The sequence below is a fragment of the Vanacampus margaritifer genome, chromosome 5 (genome assembly GCF_051991255.1).
Source record: "Vanacampus margaritifer isolate UIUO_Vmar chromosome 5, RoL_Vmar_1.0, whole genome shotgun sequence".
Lineage (NCBI taxonomy): Eukaryota > Metazoa > Chordata > Actinopteri > Syngnathiformes > Syngnathidae > Vanacampus > Vanacampus margaritifer.
In genome coordinates this window covers 17,999,740-18,016,811 of record NC_135436.1, presented here as the reverse complement: position 1 = coordinate 18,016,811, position 17,072 = coordinate 17,999,740, and the positions used below count along the sequence as shown (strand labels likewise).

At 36.6% G+C, this 17,072-nt stretch overlaps 2 protein-coding genes across 2 annotated transcripts; both read left to right on the top strand.

The window, feature by feature from the left end:
* The first annotated feature begins 18 nt into the window (after positions 1-18).
* rps25 (ribosomal protein S25) lies at positions 19-2,739 on the top strand. Its single transcript, XM_077564991.1, has 5 exons — positions 19-113; positions 693-782; positions 861-1,044; positions 2,471-2,569; positions 2,674-2,739. Exons 1-4 carry the CDS (start codon positions 111-113, stop codon positions 2,563-2,565), a joined length of 372 nt encoding a protein of 123 aa, XP_077421117.1. The 5' UTR covers positions 19-110; the 3' UTR covers positions 2,566-2,569; positions 2,674-2,739.
* A 2,256-nt stretch (positions 2,740-4,995) lies between these two features.
* Positions 4,996-16,502, top strand: sgcg (sarcoglycan, gamma). The gene is made up of 8 exons (XM_077566032.1): positions 4,996-5,184; positions 11,077-11,278; positions 11,339-11,443; positions 11,951-12,041; positions 13,135-13,254; positions 14,872-14,944; positions 15,058-15,181; positions 15,267-16,502. The coding sequence occupies exons 2-8, from the start codon at positions 11,084-11,086 to the stop codon at positions 15,432-15,434; spliced, it is 876 nt and encodes a 291-aa protein (XP_077422158.1). The 5' UTR covers positions 4,996-5,184; positions 11,077-11,083; the 3' UTR covers positions 15,435-16,502.
* Positions 16,503-17,072: the final 570 nt, after the last annotated feature.

The window sequence follows — 17,072 nt, the reverse complement described above, 5'->3', positions numbered from 1 at the left end:
AGAAAACTCAAATTCCCACAATCCTCTACTCCTCTTCCGCATATACGGGTTGTCAAAGGGGTTTTCGCAAGGGCTTACTTCCTTTCGCTTCGACATCTTGACGAGGAAACATGGTGAGGACGCTTTGTGAGGCTTTAAACGAGTTAAAAGTGAACAAATTCACGAGTTTCTCTGGCGTCCACTGTTGAATGAACAGTCGAAATATACCGTGAAACAAGTGTACTTAATTTCATTTCAGTAAAGTGGAAGCAAACATTCAAACACAATTAGCAGACGCCCGTTAGCTTATGTGCTAATTTCGCCACGCTTTCATACTCCTTGCGAAAGATGAAGCCCTACGATAGCTACCAAATAATCTCTGGTTCGATCGCATGAGTCGATGACAAATTGGTTTAGTTATTGGTTGATTAATGTTTTAGCACTTGGATAACCGTACAATTTTAGCGTATTAAAACTCCCGGGGACACCAAAAGGCCTTGCCATGCTGTTGATGTGCTCTAGTCTGCGTTAGCATCGGCTAGTGGTTTGATATTATGCTCAAAATTTCACGCTGCATTTTAGGTCATTTTTTACAACCGGATGTAGCGTTTTTGCACGTTACTACTAAACTTGCCGTACGCATCTTTTGATTGGTCTGATAGTTGCAATTAGCATTGCAGGCATGTTTGTGACCAACATTTCCAACTTTTCAGCCTCCCAAGACAGACAAGAAAAAGGACACTGGGAAGTCCAAGAAGGACAAAGACCCAGTCAACAAGTCTGGAGGCAAAGCCAAGAAGAAGGTATTGATTCATTGTGAGGTTATGTTTGTTTGTTTTCTGGCGACACTCAGCTTGATATGTTTTGGTGTGTTTGAGTAGAAGTGGTCCAAGGGAAAAGTGAGGGACAAGCTCAACAACCTGATCCTCTTCGACAAGGCCACCTATGAGAAACTGTACAAAGAAGTTCCCAACTACAAGCTCATCACACCTGCCGTTGTATCTGAGAGGCTGAAGATCCGTGGCTCCCTGGCCAGGAATGCTCTGCAGGAACTGCTCGCTAAAGGTGAGCATAACACTTTAAAAAAATAAATAAATAAAAATCTAAACTGAAAAACACAAAAGAGCAGTGATGCCCATCTAGAAGTAGTATTTTGAAAGCATCCAATAACTGATGCTGGTCAACTTTGACCTTTTCTACTTTTACAAATAAATGTTTCATAAATTTTATTATTCAAAGTACATCGCCAACATATTACTTCTTAATGTAATAACTTGTTTAAATGTGTAGTCTGTTGTTTAACATTTAAGCAGACAAAATGCAATGAAAAAATAAAGCAACCAAATGCTTGAAATCTTCTAAATCACAATTTTGGCAAATTTCATATTTTTTCAAAAATCTATACTTTTGGTCACATGTGGCTGTTATTGTTCCATATTATTGGCTAATCTAAAGTGTTGATGATGCAATATTAATGGTTGAAAAATGTCCTTTTTTTACGGGGTCTATTGAAAAGTGATGATTTGGAGCAAGCACGAGGACATGACAGGCTTGGTCTTCACTTTTTTTTTTTGTCAAATGGCACAAACTGATGGACTCAAATGCCTGATACCGATGAGAAGACCCAAATCAAAGTCCTTTATTTATGAAAAAACAAAAATCCACAATGTTTGCTGGGGAGCTGGAAATTAGAAGAATAGATAATTGCTGTTAATTTGATGGAAATTTTAAGGGGAAATGCTATATTGGGATTTTGTAGGTATTAAAAATTATCTTTCAGTTTTTTTTTAATATATATATATATTAGAAATACCAGTGGTATAAGTGACAATTCAAGAGTTCACTACTCATACTGGTATCAGTCTGAAAAATCGAACATCCGTAATGTTGCCGAGGAAAAAAAAGGTGACCATGTAGCTAACGGTGTGATGCTGACTGAAATGAGGTTTCGCGAGTGCACTGATGTCACACATGACGTTTGTCCAAAATTAGTGCGGCGTGAAACATAAACTTCCAAATTGTGGATGGAGTTGAAATTTATGAGCTTTCAGCGTGGACGGTTTCCGCAGTAGGACGTCCTCCGAGACAAAATGTCTTTCCTTGTTAAATCATGGGGGATCGAGCTCTCCCGAGGTTTTTGTTCACAAATGAAGTTTGCACCCCCCCTCAGTGCTGAGAACAATGTTGGTACAATTAAGATTACCTTGTCTTTTTATCGAGAAGTCGTAAAAAAAAAAAAAATTGGATTCAAGGTGTAATGCTCACGGTCTCATTTCCCACAATATTGTAACAAAACTTCAAGCTTTTACCACAGCACTTTATTGGTCATGTCCTACGTCTTAAATATGCATGCGCGCTACTTTGCTGGAGGCTTTTTGCACTCGCATCTGCCAGGGATGCATTTGACATCACCCAATGGACGTCGCTGCTCACGTGCTCGCCATACAATATACATCCGCGTGGAAGTCAACCGCTTGAAATGTTGTTGCAGGCATGATCAAGTTGGTGTCCAAGCACAGAGCTCAGCTCATCTACACGCGTAACACCAAGGGGGGAGATGAGGAGGTACCAGCAGAGAAAGCATAATCAGGTATTGGTTTAAAAAAAATAATAATAATAAAATGGGGGGTTGGGATGCCCACGCTTGTTCTTTTTCAAACCTTTTCTCATTTGCCCCGTTGTTCTCTCTTGCAGGTTCTCCTGTTTGTTTTCTTTGATGTGCTCTTTCTAATTGAAGTTGAATAAAATGTAAAACACAAATCCCTGACTGTTTTTTTTTTTTCTTCAATACATAAATTCATCTTACAATAATGCGAACAAGAATATTATGCTTCTTGTGTCTCATTCCTGTGCCAATATAACAATTTGCAACTCGGTGCACAGTCAATTTTTCTTTCTTTGTGATGCTGTCCTGCTACGACTTTCAGACCTCTGCAATATACACCATATGAAAAGTAGCAACAGGGAATGGTAAGGTCATTTCCACTGATTGTCACACCCTACTAAGTAGGGGTGAAATTCGTTCTCCGCATTTGACCCATCTCCTGAGGGAGCGGTGAGCAGCAGTGATTGCGCTCGGGAATCACATGGTGATCTAACCCCCCAATACCAACCCTTTATACTGAGTATCAAACAGGGAGGCACTTGGTCCCATTTTTATAGTCTTTGGTATGACCCGGCCGGGGATTGAACCCACAACCTCCCAGTCTCAGGGCGGACACTCTACCACAAGGCCACTGAGTTGGTATGTGGCTGGTATTTTGAAGTTTGATATGCAAGTTAACCACGATATTGTGAGCGATGACGGTATTGCACGTTAAACCCGACCTGCAAACGGAATGTTGCCTGCCCTTGTATGCCTTTTGCTTATTTCAGGCACTCAAGACCACTTTTCAAAGCAGGCTACACTTACGCAACCTTTGAACAAAAGTTAAAAGCATCAGTCTGAGATGCCGTCCAAGCACACGGAGACATCGGCTTGTCTTTTCAATTCAAGATGGAGCATTTCTAACTCTTTAAAGTTTCATCGTTTATGCTCTGCATTTTTCCTTTAAAGCCACCGGCAGTCAAGTCACTATAAGAAATTGATAAGCAGTATCACTAAACGAATGCCTTATCTTCTGTCAGATGTTCACTGGAGGCAGCATAGACTCACTGATAGATGGAATCTGTCTGGGAATGTCACCTCTAGCTGCTGTTCAGCCAACCGCCTGACATGGACAACGAATGGTAGCATTGACGGCCCCGTTACATTCTCATTTTAACAATGAAACATTTAGGTCCGCTCATTTTAGATGCCTTTCTGGATTAGTCAATATGGCGTGAGTTTTGTGACACCTCGTTTGTTTTTGTTTGTAGTATATATATTAGGGGTGTGTCAAAAAATCGCTTCTCATAAAGAATCGCAATTCTCATTTAGTATGATTCAGAATAGATTTTAAATGTCCCAAAATCAATTTTATTTCAATTGTTTTATACTGTATTGCCCTTGTTTGTGTGTGCCTTTATTGGGAGCACTGTTCATGTTGTACACGATTTGGCCACTTAGGGGCAGTGTGGTTCCGCTCGTTCTGATACACTGTTAAGTTGTAGCCACATTAGAGAGTAAAAGAAAAAAGTCACGATCAAATTATTCCAATAAAAGCTTCTTTTTTTTTTTTTTTTGCAGTGTAGGATGATAAAATGCTTCTCTGTATACATTCCTGAAGCGTTTTGTATGAATAGTCATTCTTTTGAGTGATAAAAGTGCCACGAGTAGCGCACTGATTAGCATTAGCGAGTCAGACAGGGAGTTGCCATAGCAACAATTAAAGCTGTTCTTGTTACAAATGTCAATGTAGAATCATGTTGATTTTTAAGGTCAAATAATTATTGCTTTAAAGAGCACCACTAACATCACCAATTAAAACTTTCATAGTAGTAATTTTGATGGCATTTGCTTTATTTAGTCTTGAACAGATTGATAATTGTGAAGCAGCACTCCGAATTTTACAGAAGTTACAATAAGGCAAGTTCACTGTGATTTTTAGGCTTGCACAAGACAAACATTCGCCACAACTCTTTATTGGAGCTAACAACAACTTGACTAGTCCTGACTAGTAGCTAACCCATCAATCATAATGATTTCAGATAAAGGAACTGTAAATAATATTTTATTTCAATAAATCTCTGCAAATATTTTAATTTTCTAGGAAATCACAATATCCCTTCATTGGTGAGCTCTCATTAGAACAGACACATCACTGGCGTTACCGACCAGTTGCGCCGGCTGAAGATGGCGGCAAATCACTACTTTTCTATTAGACAGAGCTATGGCCTGTCTACATCAACAAATTTATCACATTTCAATTCAGTTGTTTTTAAGGCTGTCTTTTATGAGTAACAGAAAAAAGGTTGTGGACGGCTGATTTTAGTGAAATAATGCGTTAACAAGCCATGCTCCCCCCCTCCCTCATTCCCTCCCTCTCTCGCTCTCCCTCTCTCCTACATTCGGGTGCGTATGAGAGTAAGAGTCAGAGTAGGTCCGCCGGGCAGCGGGAGCGCCGTCTGGTGTCAGGCGCGGCGCATACGTGCTTTTATGGGCCGCAGCTGTTGAGCGGCTGTCAGACGTGTGCGAGGAGCTCCGCCGCTGCCCGTCGAGTTCCTCTTAGGCAGAAAAGAAGGCGAGAGAGAGCGAGCGAGCGAGCGAGCCTCGCCACGAACGCGGTGAGTACTCCTCTTGTTTTCCCTTTCCAAACTCGTGTGTGTCACTTTGTGACATTTGACCTCTTTTTTTGACACCTCAGCTCTGATGGCACACGAGTTCATTGTGTTACCATACAAGGGCAGCGATACTAAAATAACTTGACGAAACGCCGTGTCGGCGTGAGTTCTAGTTTGATTTGATTATTTCACGTGCCCGTGAGCCAAACCACTCGAGTGTGTATAAATGTGTGCGTGTCTTGTGTGGTGCCTTTTCTAAAATGTGCATACAATACAGCACAGAGTCCTCTATTTATAGAAGGTAAGCCAGCAGCAGAGTGACAGACGGGAAGTTTGGACCAAAACCTTTCAGGACTTCTTCATTTTGTTTTAGTTGGGATTTAAGGATAGACTTACGTTATCTTCGGACTTCATGAGTTTGAGTCCAGTTTTTGCTTAATGTTGATAAACATGAAGGAGAATGGAAAAATTAAGACAAAGTTCTAACCTTATCCTATGTGGCATTGTAATATTATGAGGACAATGTCATGAGCAGTGGTAATGGTGCAAGAATAAGGATGTCACATTATGTAAATAAAATGGTCATGTGATGAGAAAAAAAAAAAGTTAAAAGATGCAAGAATGAAGAATAGCCTATTTTTTGGAGGAACAACTTGTAAGGCAACAGGAATAAAGTATGGCAATATTACATATTATTTGGTTGTAAAGTTACTGCTACAAATGTGCAATTTTACAAAAGTCGCACTATCTAAAGAAAAATGTTGCGTTGTCACATGAATGAAATTATAGACTTGTGTGGGAAAAGTTGAGGCATTAGACAAAGAACGTCATAACGTTGCGTTAGGTTATGTGACGAAAGCTAGCTGTTAAATTGTGAAAAAATAAGTTGTTACTTGAAGTTACACGGGAAAAAGTTGGCATTATGTGAAGAAAGTCACAATTTCGAATGTAAAGTTACAAAAATATTTTCAAGAAAAGGCAAGGTGATAAGAATAAAGTTGGAACAACAAGTCAATAAAAAAATCTCAAGAGTGGGACATTAAAATCATAATGTTACTAGTTTGGGTTTAGTAAAATTATGTACGGGAAAAAGTTTCAATATAGAAACTCACATTCTCATACAGGACAAAGTCAATGTTCTGACAATAAAGTTGACATTTTACATGAAGAAAATCATTAAAAAATATATATATATTAAGTAAGAAAAGTCATAATATAACAAGAATAAAATTAATTTCTAAAAATGAAGTTCTAAATTTTAAAGTTGTGACTGAAGACCAAAACTTAAAATGATCAAATGATGTTATATTACAAGATTGAAAAAAGTTGTCAATTTATGAAAATGACATCATAACGTTATAAAAATGAAAGTTTTTTCTACAAAAAAAGAGCCCACAACTTTGAGAATTTTTTTTCTTTTTCATCCTTTCCTTATTGACCAGTGGCTCTCAGTACTACCTCCAAAAATACATGCAATTAATTACAATTAAAAAATTTAGTTGCCTGACGCCCCTATTTTTTTAATAATGTTTTATTTTATTTTTATCGCGTCAGGTGATTAATATTTTTTTATTGTAATTAATCGCATGACTTCAATAGTTAAGTCATGATTAATTACAAATATTATATCTGTTCAAAGTGTAGAATATTTTTTTTTCTAGGTTTTTATATTCCTGTTACCAAAAGTGGGAAAATGTTTAAACTAATAGAAATAGTTCAAATGATTTTTTGACGTCTATAGCTGTCAATGGCAGTGAATGAGTTAACAGGATCCCACTTTGACAATTCCTGCCAACGACTCCCAATCCGACTCCTCTTCCATGGCTGGCAGGCTTCAAAATAAAAGCATACACTTAAGGGAAAAGTTTTTCCTTGAAAACGTCAGCTCGTGTGTCTCAGACTGAGCATTCCTGGCAGCCGGGGCAGCTCACAGATTGTTTTTTGTTTGGTTGCTAGGGAAAAGTTGCGAGCGTGTGCGTGGAAGGAACTGGATGAGTGTTTGAAACGTGTTCATCATTAAGATCATAATGAACGACTTCATTAGGACTGATCAACACGTTTACGTGGACCTGAAAGCTGTAAGCCGCATCATTAACTTGGAACACAATTATGTGTCTACTTTTGTTTTCCACTTTGGATCTACTAATGAAGAAGAAGCACTCAACGCGCAAAACGCAAGATTGGCCAAAACATCTAAACAAACTTTAATATTACATATACGTATGTATATATATATATATATTTTTTTTTTTCATGTAAAATTTTATTCTCGTTATTTGATCAGAATCAGATTTATTGGCCAAATATGTAAACATACACAAAAAAATGTGTCTTCACAGACACAACCTGTTCGAGAAACATGAAAAATGACAATGACCAACAGGAAGCCTGGCGGTTCGCTACTCAGCGCCCCGAGTTTCTTAGATGGAAATAAAAACATGAACGAAGGAGGGGATATTACAACTTTCTTTCTTTGCTCATAAAAAGATGCTTTTATCATAACTTTTTGTTATCTAGTAAATTACAAACTTGATAGCTGATGAATCACTCCTTTGTTCTCTTAATCATACATTTCATAACTACATTCTTGCAATATTAAAACTTTCATGGAATTAGGCCTTTTTTTTTTTAGTAATTAGAATTAAATTTTGATTCTAAAATGATAACATTATTTTATTTTTTGCTACAATTAAGATGGGGTTCTTCTAAAAAAAATTTTTTTATGCAAGAATGACTATTTTCTCCTAAAATCACATTTATTCTCATAATCTTACAATTTTTATAGCACTAGATGCATTCAACAAAATTTATATAATTGTTAGATTGAAATCTTTCCCCTGATTGATTTATATAGTTATTTTCCAGATATAATAATTATTAATTCTTATATTAGCTTATTTTTTTATTGTTCCAATTAATATTAAGTGTTCCAACTTTTCCCAAGGAACTTCAAGTGCACTTTTAGAATTTTATCATTTCAACCTTTGCAAAACAAATCGACACTTCAATAATTCAGTAGCTGCGATATTTTTCTCATAGTATTCTGATTTGTTTTGCTTATGAAGATGTAATATTCTAACTTTAGTCATTTTTGCTTTATTATGATTGTAATATTATTACCTTTTCTTCAAGAATTTTGTAAGAATTATTTTTCTTCTGTTTTTTTTCTTTAAAATATGATTTTTTTAACTCATTCACTGCCATTGACGTCTATAGACGTCAAAAATTCATTTGAACTATTTCTATTAGTTTCAAATTTTTCCCCACTTTTGTTAACAAGAGTATGAAAATCTAGAAAAAAATATATTGTACGTTTAGAACAGATATAAAATTTGTGATTAATCATGAGTTAACTAGCGAAGTCATGCGATTAATTACAAATAAAAAATGTAATCGTCTGACGCCCCTAATTCTTTAATGATATTTTTTTTTTTTGATTACTTAAGTTATTTAAACTCAAGATTAATTAATTAACAGAAGTTGAAAAAAAAATTGAAACTAAAATAAATAGTTCAAATGAATTTTTGACGTCTATAGCCGTCAATGGCAGTGAATGAGTTAAGGGTGAATACAATTTTATTTCATTTTTATGCTTTTGTGATTCTCATAATAGTTCTTTTTCGCGGCTAATTATGGCTTCTTGTAATTGTTGTGTTCTTTTTTGGGTGTACAGTTATCGTATACGCATACATTTGTGCTTCCTAATGCAGATGAATTGTTAAAAAATAAGAAATTTGCTTTGGTGCAGTCCTTGGCTCCAATAGGTTTGAGTTGGAGGTAAATGTGTCCCCGGGGCCGCTTGTTGTTGTCACAGCGTGCGATGCTGTCAGTGTGCTGACTGGAGGCCAGGCTGCGCCGATGCATCTGGACCTCCATCTGCCTTCGCGTCAGCTTGTTGTGTGCACTTTGCTTTGTATGACGCTCCGGAGCCTGCCCGCCTCTGCTCTCTAATAAAGCCCATTTTATTTTCCTCTTTTAGTGTGAAATTGCTGGAAAAGCTGTCAAGCTTTCCATTGGCACAATGAGTCAGATATGCGCTGGGTGTGTCTGAGCACACTAATGCAATTCAGAAGGCTCGAAAGCTTCTTTCGCCTCCTTTTCCTGCCCAAAAAAATGCATGTTTACTGATGCCGATTTGGATTGACCACTTTTAATTTATTATGCAGAACCAGCTAACACACAAGCCAATCCACTACATTTCGTATACTTTCCTTTTTGCTCTTAAAATTGTGCATTTATTGTCAATTAGCAAGATAGAATATCCACGTTTATTTGCACCTTATTCTTGCAGGAATTTCTTTCAGTAGGTCATTACCAACATTGACAATGAATTTATTAATTTAATTTAATTAATTAAAAAATATATATATGTATATACTCATGAAATAGAGCGCTCAAAATGTTTGGATTTTCCATATTTTCCCCCCTGAAAACATTATAGGTTTAACAATACTTTTTATTATTATTTTTATATATATAATTTTGGGGGTTTGATTAAAAAATAAATATAAACTTAAATGTGACGTAAATATGACTTCATTCTTCATGACTTTTTCCTCATAAAATTATGCCTTTATTTTTGCAATAATATTATTTTATTTTTTTATTTGCAATTTTATATCATACTTGTCATGGCAAGATTTTTTAATACTACAGTAATTTCTGGACTATAAGGCGCACCTGACTATTAGCCGTGCAGGCTAAATTTGGGGAATACTCGAGTTTGTCACACATATAAGCCGCAGCCCTGTTTTAATGTTACTGCACCGGGTTCCCGCTACTTTCTTTTCCGTAATTGTAATTATCTCGGTCTCATTCTGTCTCTCCTACTGTATATGGATGGGCTCACTTGGTTTGTTTTGCTGTGCCTGACGCTCTTGCGCTTCCTTTATAGCGCGCTCCCTTGTGATCTGTTGGATAAGCCGCACCTTTGTATTAGCCACAGAGTCGAATGCAAGTGAAAAAAGAAGCGGCTTATAGTCCAGAAATTACTGTAGTATTAAGAAATCTTGCCATGACAAGTATGATATAAAATTGAAAATAAATAAATAAAATAATATTATTGCAAAAACAAAGGCATCATTTTATGAGGAAAAAGTCATGAAGAATGAAGTCATATTTACGTCACATTTAAGTTTATATTTACTTTTTAATCAAACCCCCAAAATTATATATATAAAAATAATACTAAAAGTATTGTTAAACCTATAATGTTTTCAGGGGGAAAAATATCACGGAAAAATTGGGAAAATCTCAACATTTTGAGCCCTCTATTTCATGGCTATATATATATATATATATATATATATATATATATATATATATATATATATATATAAATAATTAAATTAAATTAATAAATTCATTGTCAATGTTGGTAATGACCTACTGAAAGAAATTCCTACAAGAATAAAGTGCAAATTAATGGGGATAATCTATATTGCTAATTGACAATAAATGCACAATTTTAATAGCAAAAAGGAAAGTATAAGAAATGTAGTGGATTGGCTTGTGTGTTAGCTGGTTCTGCATAATAAATTAAAAGTGGTCAATCCAAATCGGCATCAGTAAACATGCATTTTTTTTGGCCAGGAAAAGGAAGCGAAAGAAGCTTTCGAGCCTTCTGTACTTTAGTTTCTTGCAAAAATTTTGAATTTACTCTCACGATAGCAACATTTTTACAATGCAGAATTATGTGCAGCATGATGTTTAGCCCTTTAGCTTCACAGCACTCAGGTTTGGGGTTCAAAACCGGGCTCGGGCCCGTTTTGACTTTGCACATTCTCCCAATGCTTAGGTCATTTTCTCATGGAACTATGGCTTCCTTCCACACTCCAGAAAGATATGTTGAGAGTTAACACTCATTTTTTTCCCGTTTGTCATTGTGGTGATCAGATAGCAGATGGTGGGCGAGCAGTATGAGAGCAGCGCAGAGGGCAGCAGCGGGCCCAGGCCCGTGCCCGAGCACGTCTACAAGGTCGGCATCTATGGTTGGCGGAAGCGATGCCTCTACCTGTTTGTCCTGCTGCTCAGCATCATCCTGGTGGTCAACCTGGCCCTCACCATTTGGATCTTCAGGGTCATGTGGTTCAACTCGGTATGAGAACAATGTCGATTCATGTCTGTCTGTTCGCGAGCTTACTCCGTGTGACCTCAGGAAGGAATGGGCCTCCTGCAAGTCCACTCGGACGGCGTGACGTTGGACCAGGGCGAATCCGAGTTCCTGATGCCCCTCTATGCCGAGGAGATCCACTCCAGAGAAGTATGTGAACTTTCTCTGCTCTCTTTTCCCTCCCTGCTAATTAAGCCGTCCAGCAAAGTTGTCATTATTCCGTCCGTGTTTAACCAACACGAGCCCGATTGGTGGAATGTGTGCTTTCTGGAAAACCGTCTTTTCCGTGCGCTCCGAGGCAATTTGGATGGCGACCAAGCTCCCAAAGTCTCCCGCCGCGCGCGTGCTCCTGCAGTGAGTGAGCTTCCGATGAACCTCAAGGATGTTTGCGGTGCAAACGTGGTTTACGGCCCGCCTGCGAGCAGCACATGGCAATACTTTGCTGCAGTTGTTTACATGTCGTGGCTTCTCTTGCTCATGCCAGAATTTTTCTAATATTATCGACATCATTATCTTTGAATCCTCACTTTTAAATGCTGCCTTTTATGTTCAGTTTTATTTTCTTGATGCTTGTAGAAGAAGTTGATTTGTGTCGCAGGTTACCAGATGATCTATTTTCTCTGTTATAGTTAGGATGCAAACTTCCTTTCATTCCAGGATTCACCACTACTTGTACACTCGGATACGGAAAAAGTTTACCTCAATGCCCGCGATGGAAATGGCGACGTCACAGGGAGGATGTCTGTGGGTAAGAAGTTGAGCTAGAGAGAACACACCAATAATAAACTCAACTCAACTTTATTTAAGTTAAGAGTATATTTAACTCTAGTAACTCTAATAGACTCTGAGTCTATTTGGTCCCACTCTAAATAGAGTAAAAACGATAATAATAATAATAATGCGTCGGATTTATATAGCACTTTTCTAGACACTCAAAGACACTTGATAATGGAATGGATACATTATTCATGCACTCACACATTCACACTGTGTTGGCGGTTAAGTAGCTACAGCTGCCCTGGGGCAAAATTTTACTTTAAGTATTTTTTGTGTGTAAAAGAGAATTTGTCTATCCCGTGAAAAAACTATTAAAGATTTTTCACTCTAATTCTAAGTAAATTTTGCATGGAGAAATTTAGACCAAATTTTACTACTTTTTTTTTATAAAAAAAAAGAAAAAGTAAAGCCTTCACACAACTTCAGGTTGGGAGAAAGAGACAGTACCGTTGTCAAACAGTAGGAGTGGCATAGCTCATGTGGTAGAGCAGTTTGTTTTTCAACCCTTGTGTAAACATATTTTTAAAATAAATTAGTCAAATGTACAAAAAAAATATCTAAAACTTACTTTGAATTTCTGAGTGAATTTTTTTTTTTAACTCATTTTTTGTCATGAGATTCCAATTATCTCGTACACAGTAAAAATACTTTTTAGTAAAATTGAATATTTATTACTCTATTCCAAGTGCAAATTATACTATGTTTAGAGTGAGACCAAATAGATGCTTTTTAAGAGTAAAATGTACACTACAAAATTGACTTTATGCATTTCTCGCCCATTCATGTATGAGAGCAATAGCAAAGTCAGTGATTCTTCTTTTGAGCATTTTGTCACTGATCATAACAAATAACAATCACATTAAAAAGTAGCGCTCATTAGACAATGAGCTGTTTGAGTTTGTTTTTCTGACCTGAATACAAAGAATGTTGGATATTTGATTTTAATTTAATATTTCATTGTATGGATAACATTATGGCCCAATGATCACGTACTTATTCTTTTATTTTCCTGTATATATATACATACATACAGTACTATCCACTGATTTTGAATGCCATTGCAGGTCCCAAACAGGCTGAAGGACACACTCCAAACATGCTCATCAGCGCCACCGACGACAACATGCTGTTCTCTGCAGATGGCAAACAAGCTGTGATTGGACCAGACAAACTGCGCATCACAGGTACAAAAAAAACATCCCAAAATTAAATTAAAACATTCTCTATGTGTGTGTATATAGCAGCCAAGACTTTAAAACCAGAAGCTCTAATCTGTGCACTGCCTGGTTACTGAATGCCTCAGGTTAAAAATATTTTTTAAAAGCTCATTGAGGAGAAGGAGCCAGATGGACGATCATGGAAAAACAGTATCCACAGACAAATTAAAGAAGTTGCTGACATAGAGAAACTTGGCCGGAAAGGACTAACCATGTAGCAGGACTAGTGTATGGACTAGAGATCCCAGAATCAAAGTGCAGACACCACCAAAGGTGATTGAGAACCACCAGGTCAAGATCCTGTGGGACATCAAGATCCAGACTGACCAACAGATGATAGCCTGACAAAGTGGTGGTTGATAAATATAATTTGTCGTGAAAGACATAACAATACCGAATAATAGCAGCATCCGGAAAAAGGCGCATGAAAAATAGAGAAATAGCAAGGATTGAAGGAATAATTAGAGAAAATATGAAGGGTAAACGCAATAGTGCTGTCGGTAGTAATTAGGGCACGAGCTCGGTGAATGGCTCCAGCAGATACCGACATCACCATGCAGAAGTGTGCAATACTGGAAACAAGCTAAGATCCTGCGCAGAACTCTCAAGCTACCAGGCATCAAAAAGAGTAGATTGACAAATTTGCGTTACTGACCTAACACGCTGTGTTGGCTGATTAATGTTGAGGGATGTGCCAGCCTCTAGCCGCATTACGCCTGGGGTCACTTTACTTGCACACGGCGCAGTAGTCCAAATAAAGCTTGTGCACCCCGAGGAAACACTTTTGTCTCTGCGTTGCGATTCTTTCATTGACTCTGCTGTCGCCCTTCATTTGTCTCCTGCTCGCATCTGCTTGTTCGCTTGAGGCAAACTGAGTGGAGGTCATCTCCACTCAACTTCCCACATTGCTGCAGGCCTGACAAGGCAACTCAGGTTGAATAATAGTGTTGCAAAACCCTAATACATATACATATATATATATATATCTATATATATTAATACATACATATATATATATATATATATATATATATATTAATACATATATATACATATATATATATATATATTAATACATATATATATATTAATACATACATATATATATATATTATTATTATTATTTTTAATTTATATATATATATACATATATATATATATATATATATTAGGGGTGTCAGGCAACATTTTTAATCTAAATAATCACATGACTTCGATAGTTAACTCACAATTAATCACAAATTTTATGTTTTAAATGTACAATAAAATATTTTTAAGTTTTCGTACTCTTGTTAACATAAAGGTGGAACAAATGTTAAACTAATAGAAATATGGCTGCATCTTTTAGTCATTGCTAATAATTCACAAAATTGAGTTAAATAAAATAAAAAAAATAATAATAATAATAATAAATTATATATATATATTACTAAAACAGCATTAGTTTTATATATATATATATATATATATATTTATTTATTTTTTTTACTTTGATGAGCAAATTGCTGCTCTGTATTAAATATCAAATATATAAAAAGTATGAAAACCAGTGCCATCTGTGTTGTTTCTTTCCTCCACTCTCAGGTCCTGAAGGAGCTCTGTTCCAACATTCAGTGGAGGTTCCCCTTCTCAAGTCGGAGCTCTTCAAAGACCTGAGGTGAGCATTCCGTCCACATCGTCGACATCTTGTCAGTCCAACAAGCCAACATGCCCATGATTGATGGACGCTGCTCGTCCAAGATAATGGAATGTTTTTCTTTTCATCCTCAGGTTGGAGTCTCCCACTCGTTCGCTCACTATGGACGCTCCAAAGGGAGTTCATTTAAAAGCCTTGGCTGGAAACATTGAAGCAGCTTCCAACATGGACGTTATCCTGCAGTCCAGCGTGGGATTGGTAAGGACAACACACAACATGTGTGGTGAAAGTGATCGGATTCATGAATCTTCTTTATGGCTGTCTTCCCTCCTCTGCTGTCCAGTTGGTGCTGGACGCCGAGACCGTGCGCATGGCCAATCTGCCCCAGAGCCAAGGAGGAGTTTCCGGAAATGCCGAGGGTCTCTTTGAGGTGTGCGTGTGTCCCAGTGGGAAACTCTTTCTGTCCAAGGCTGGCGTCACCTCCACTTGCAGCGACAACCAGGAGTGCTAAGACGTGTGTGATTTATTCCTACAGACTACAAGCACAAATGTTTGTTGTTGTTTTTTTTTTGTAAACATTTTAAGCTTGTGTGGATCACGGTGATAAAACCCCTCACCACTAGGGGGAGTTGTGCTTACTGGCTGGGCAATGAGGAGCTGCTTTACAGCTTACATCCTATGCAATATAATCTTGTGGTGCAATACAAATGTGACACATGTAAAGGGCTTGTAGTGATGTGAGGGAAAAAATATATAAATCTGATTAGTTGTGTGATATCTTGGATTTTGATGCTCCAAACGTGTGTTTTGGTTTGGTAAATCGCATGTTTACTTGATTGTGGAAAAATGAAAGAAAAATGATGATGATCCAATACAAAGAGCTGTAATAAAAGGTATGCCTTTTAAAATTATATAATACACAGTTACATTGATTTGACATTATTACTGTCATTGTTTTCATTTTGGAGCAGTTTAGAACTGGTATTTACCTTACTTTGCAATATAGGAGAGAAAGGATTAACACCTTTCTGTTATTGTCACAGTACCCCACTGCAAACTAAAACCGTACTAATGAATTTATTAAATGAATACCTCTCCTGACACTGAGAATTATTATCTTTGTAAAAAAAGATTTTTTGATACAGCACGGATTTTCGATCTGATTAGATATGCAGGTGCACCTACTGTAATTTTGCCATCAGGTTTATAAATATGTCACTGTCTCAAATGCTAGGTAACAAACTTGTTATATTTTAATTTTGGATTGCAGGGTGGATGTTTTCATAACATCTGTGCATCTAGTTGAAATTATGTCCTTCAACTGTCAAATAAAAACATGTTTATTGTTAAACTTTGGATTTAAGTTTGAAAAGTAGACCTCCCCACCCCCAAAGAAGAAAATGACAAATACTAACAACAATAAAGTTTTTGTGTTGTAAGATGATGTCATATTTCAGGTTTTTAAAATAGCATTGTTGTAATTGTGTGTGTGTATTTAATGACATACAGTAATGATAATGTGTTACAGTGCACAGTTTTGTGATACAGTGGCAGTTAAACCTGGCATATTAAAAAAAAAAGAAAAAAAGAACTGTGGAATGTGTATTTTTTCATTTTGGATATCTAATAAATGTGCTATTCTTTTAAGACGTCTCAAAAATGTTTTACAATTATTTAATTGTACGTAAAGAAAGCTGAACTTTTCATATCAGGTTTATCCAAAAGTAACATATGTAGCTATATTACAACAAACTTACATTTATGGGTTTATCAAAATGAGAAAATATGTATGAAAAAGCACACGTAATATCCAGTTTGCTCTCTGTCGCTCTCTAGTGGACATTTTATTTACCACAAATATGGGCGATTGAATATTAGTTCTTATGAAAACGATTACCTTAAAAATTTACTTCAACATTAATACCAACATAACTGGGAAGAATAGTTAATTTCTTAATTAATGAAAAGTTGATTTAGTTAGCCTTTGTGTGGGGCAATCAACCATATTTGGTAATTCAGTGAGTTACCCCAAAAAATTCAGCAAAACCTTAATTTCTCTCAAGTAAGTAATTTCTGGTGCAAAACGTTTGAATTTCCAAGCAATTCAATGAGTTAAGAAGGTTTAAAAATCATTTATTAGGCCTTCTGA

Excerpts from the sequence above, each read along its gene's own strand:
- rps25 (XM_077564991.1), top strand. Across the intron at positions 783-860 it reads GAGGCAAAGCCAAGAAGAAG|AAGTGGTCCAAGGGAAAAGT; the intron begins GTATTGATTCAT and ends GTGTTTGAGTAG. Across the intron at positions 1,045-2,470 it reads GCAGGAACTGCTCGCTAAAG|GCATGATCAAGTTGGTGTCC; the intron begins GTGAGCATAACA and ends ATGTTGTTGCAG.
- sgcg (XM_077566032.1), top strand. The coding sequence starts at position 11,084 with ATGGTGGGCGAGCAGTATGAGAGCAGCGCAGAGGGCAGCAGCGGGCCC. Across the intron at positions 13,255-14,871 it reads AGACAAACTGCGCATCACAG|GTCCTGAAGGAGCTCTGTTC; the intron begins GTACAAAAAAAA and ends CTCCACTCTCAG. Across the intron at positions 14,945-15,057 it reads GAGCTCTTCAAAGACCTGAG|GTTGGAGTCTCCCACTCGTT; the intron begins GTGAGCATTCCG and ends TTTCATCCTCAG.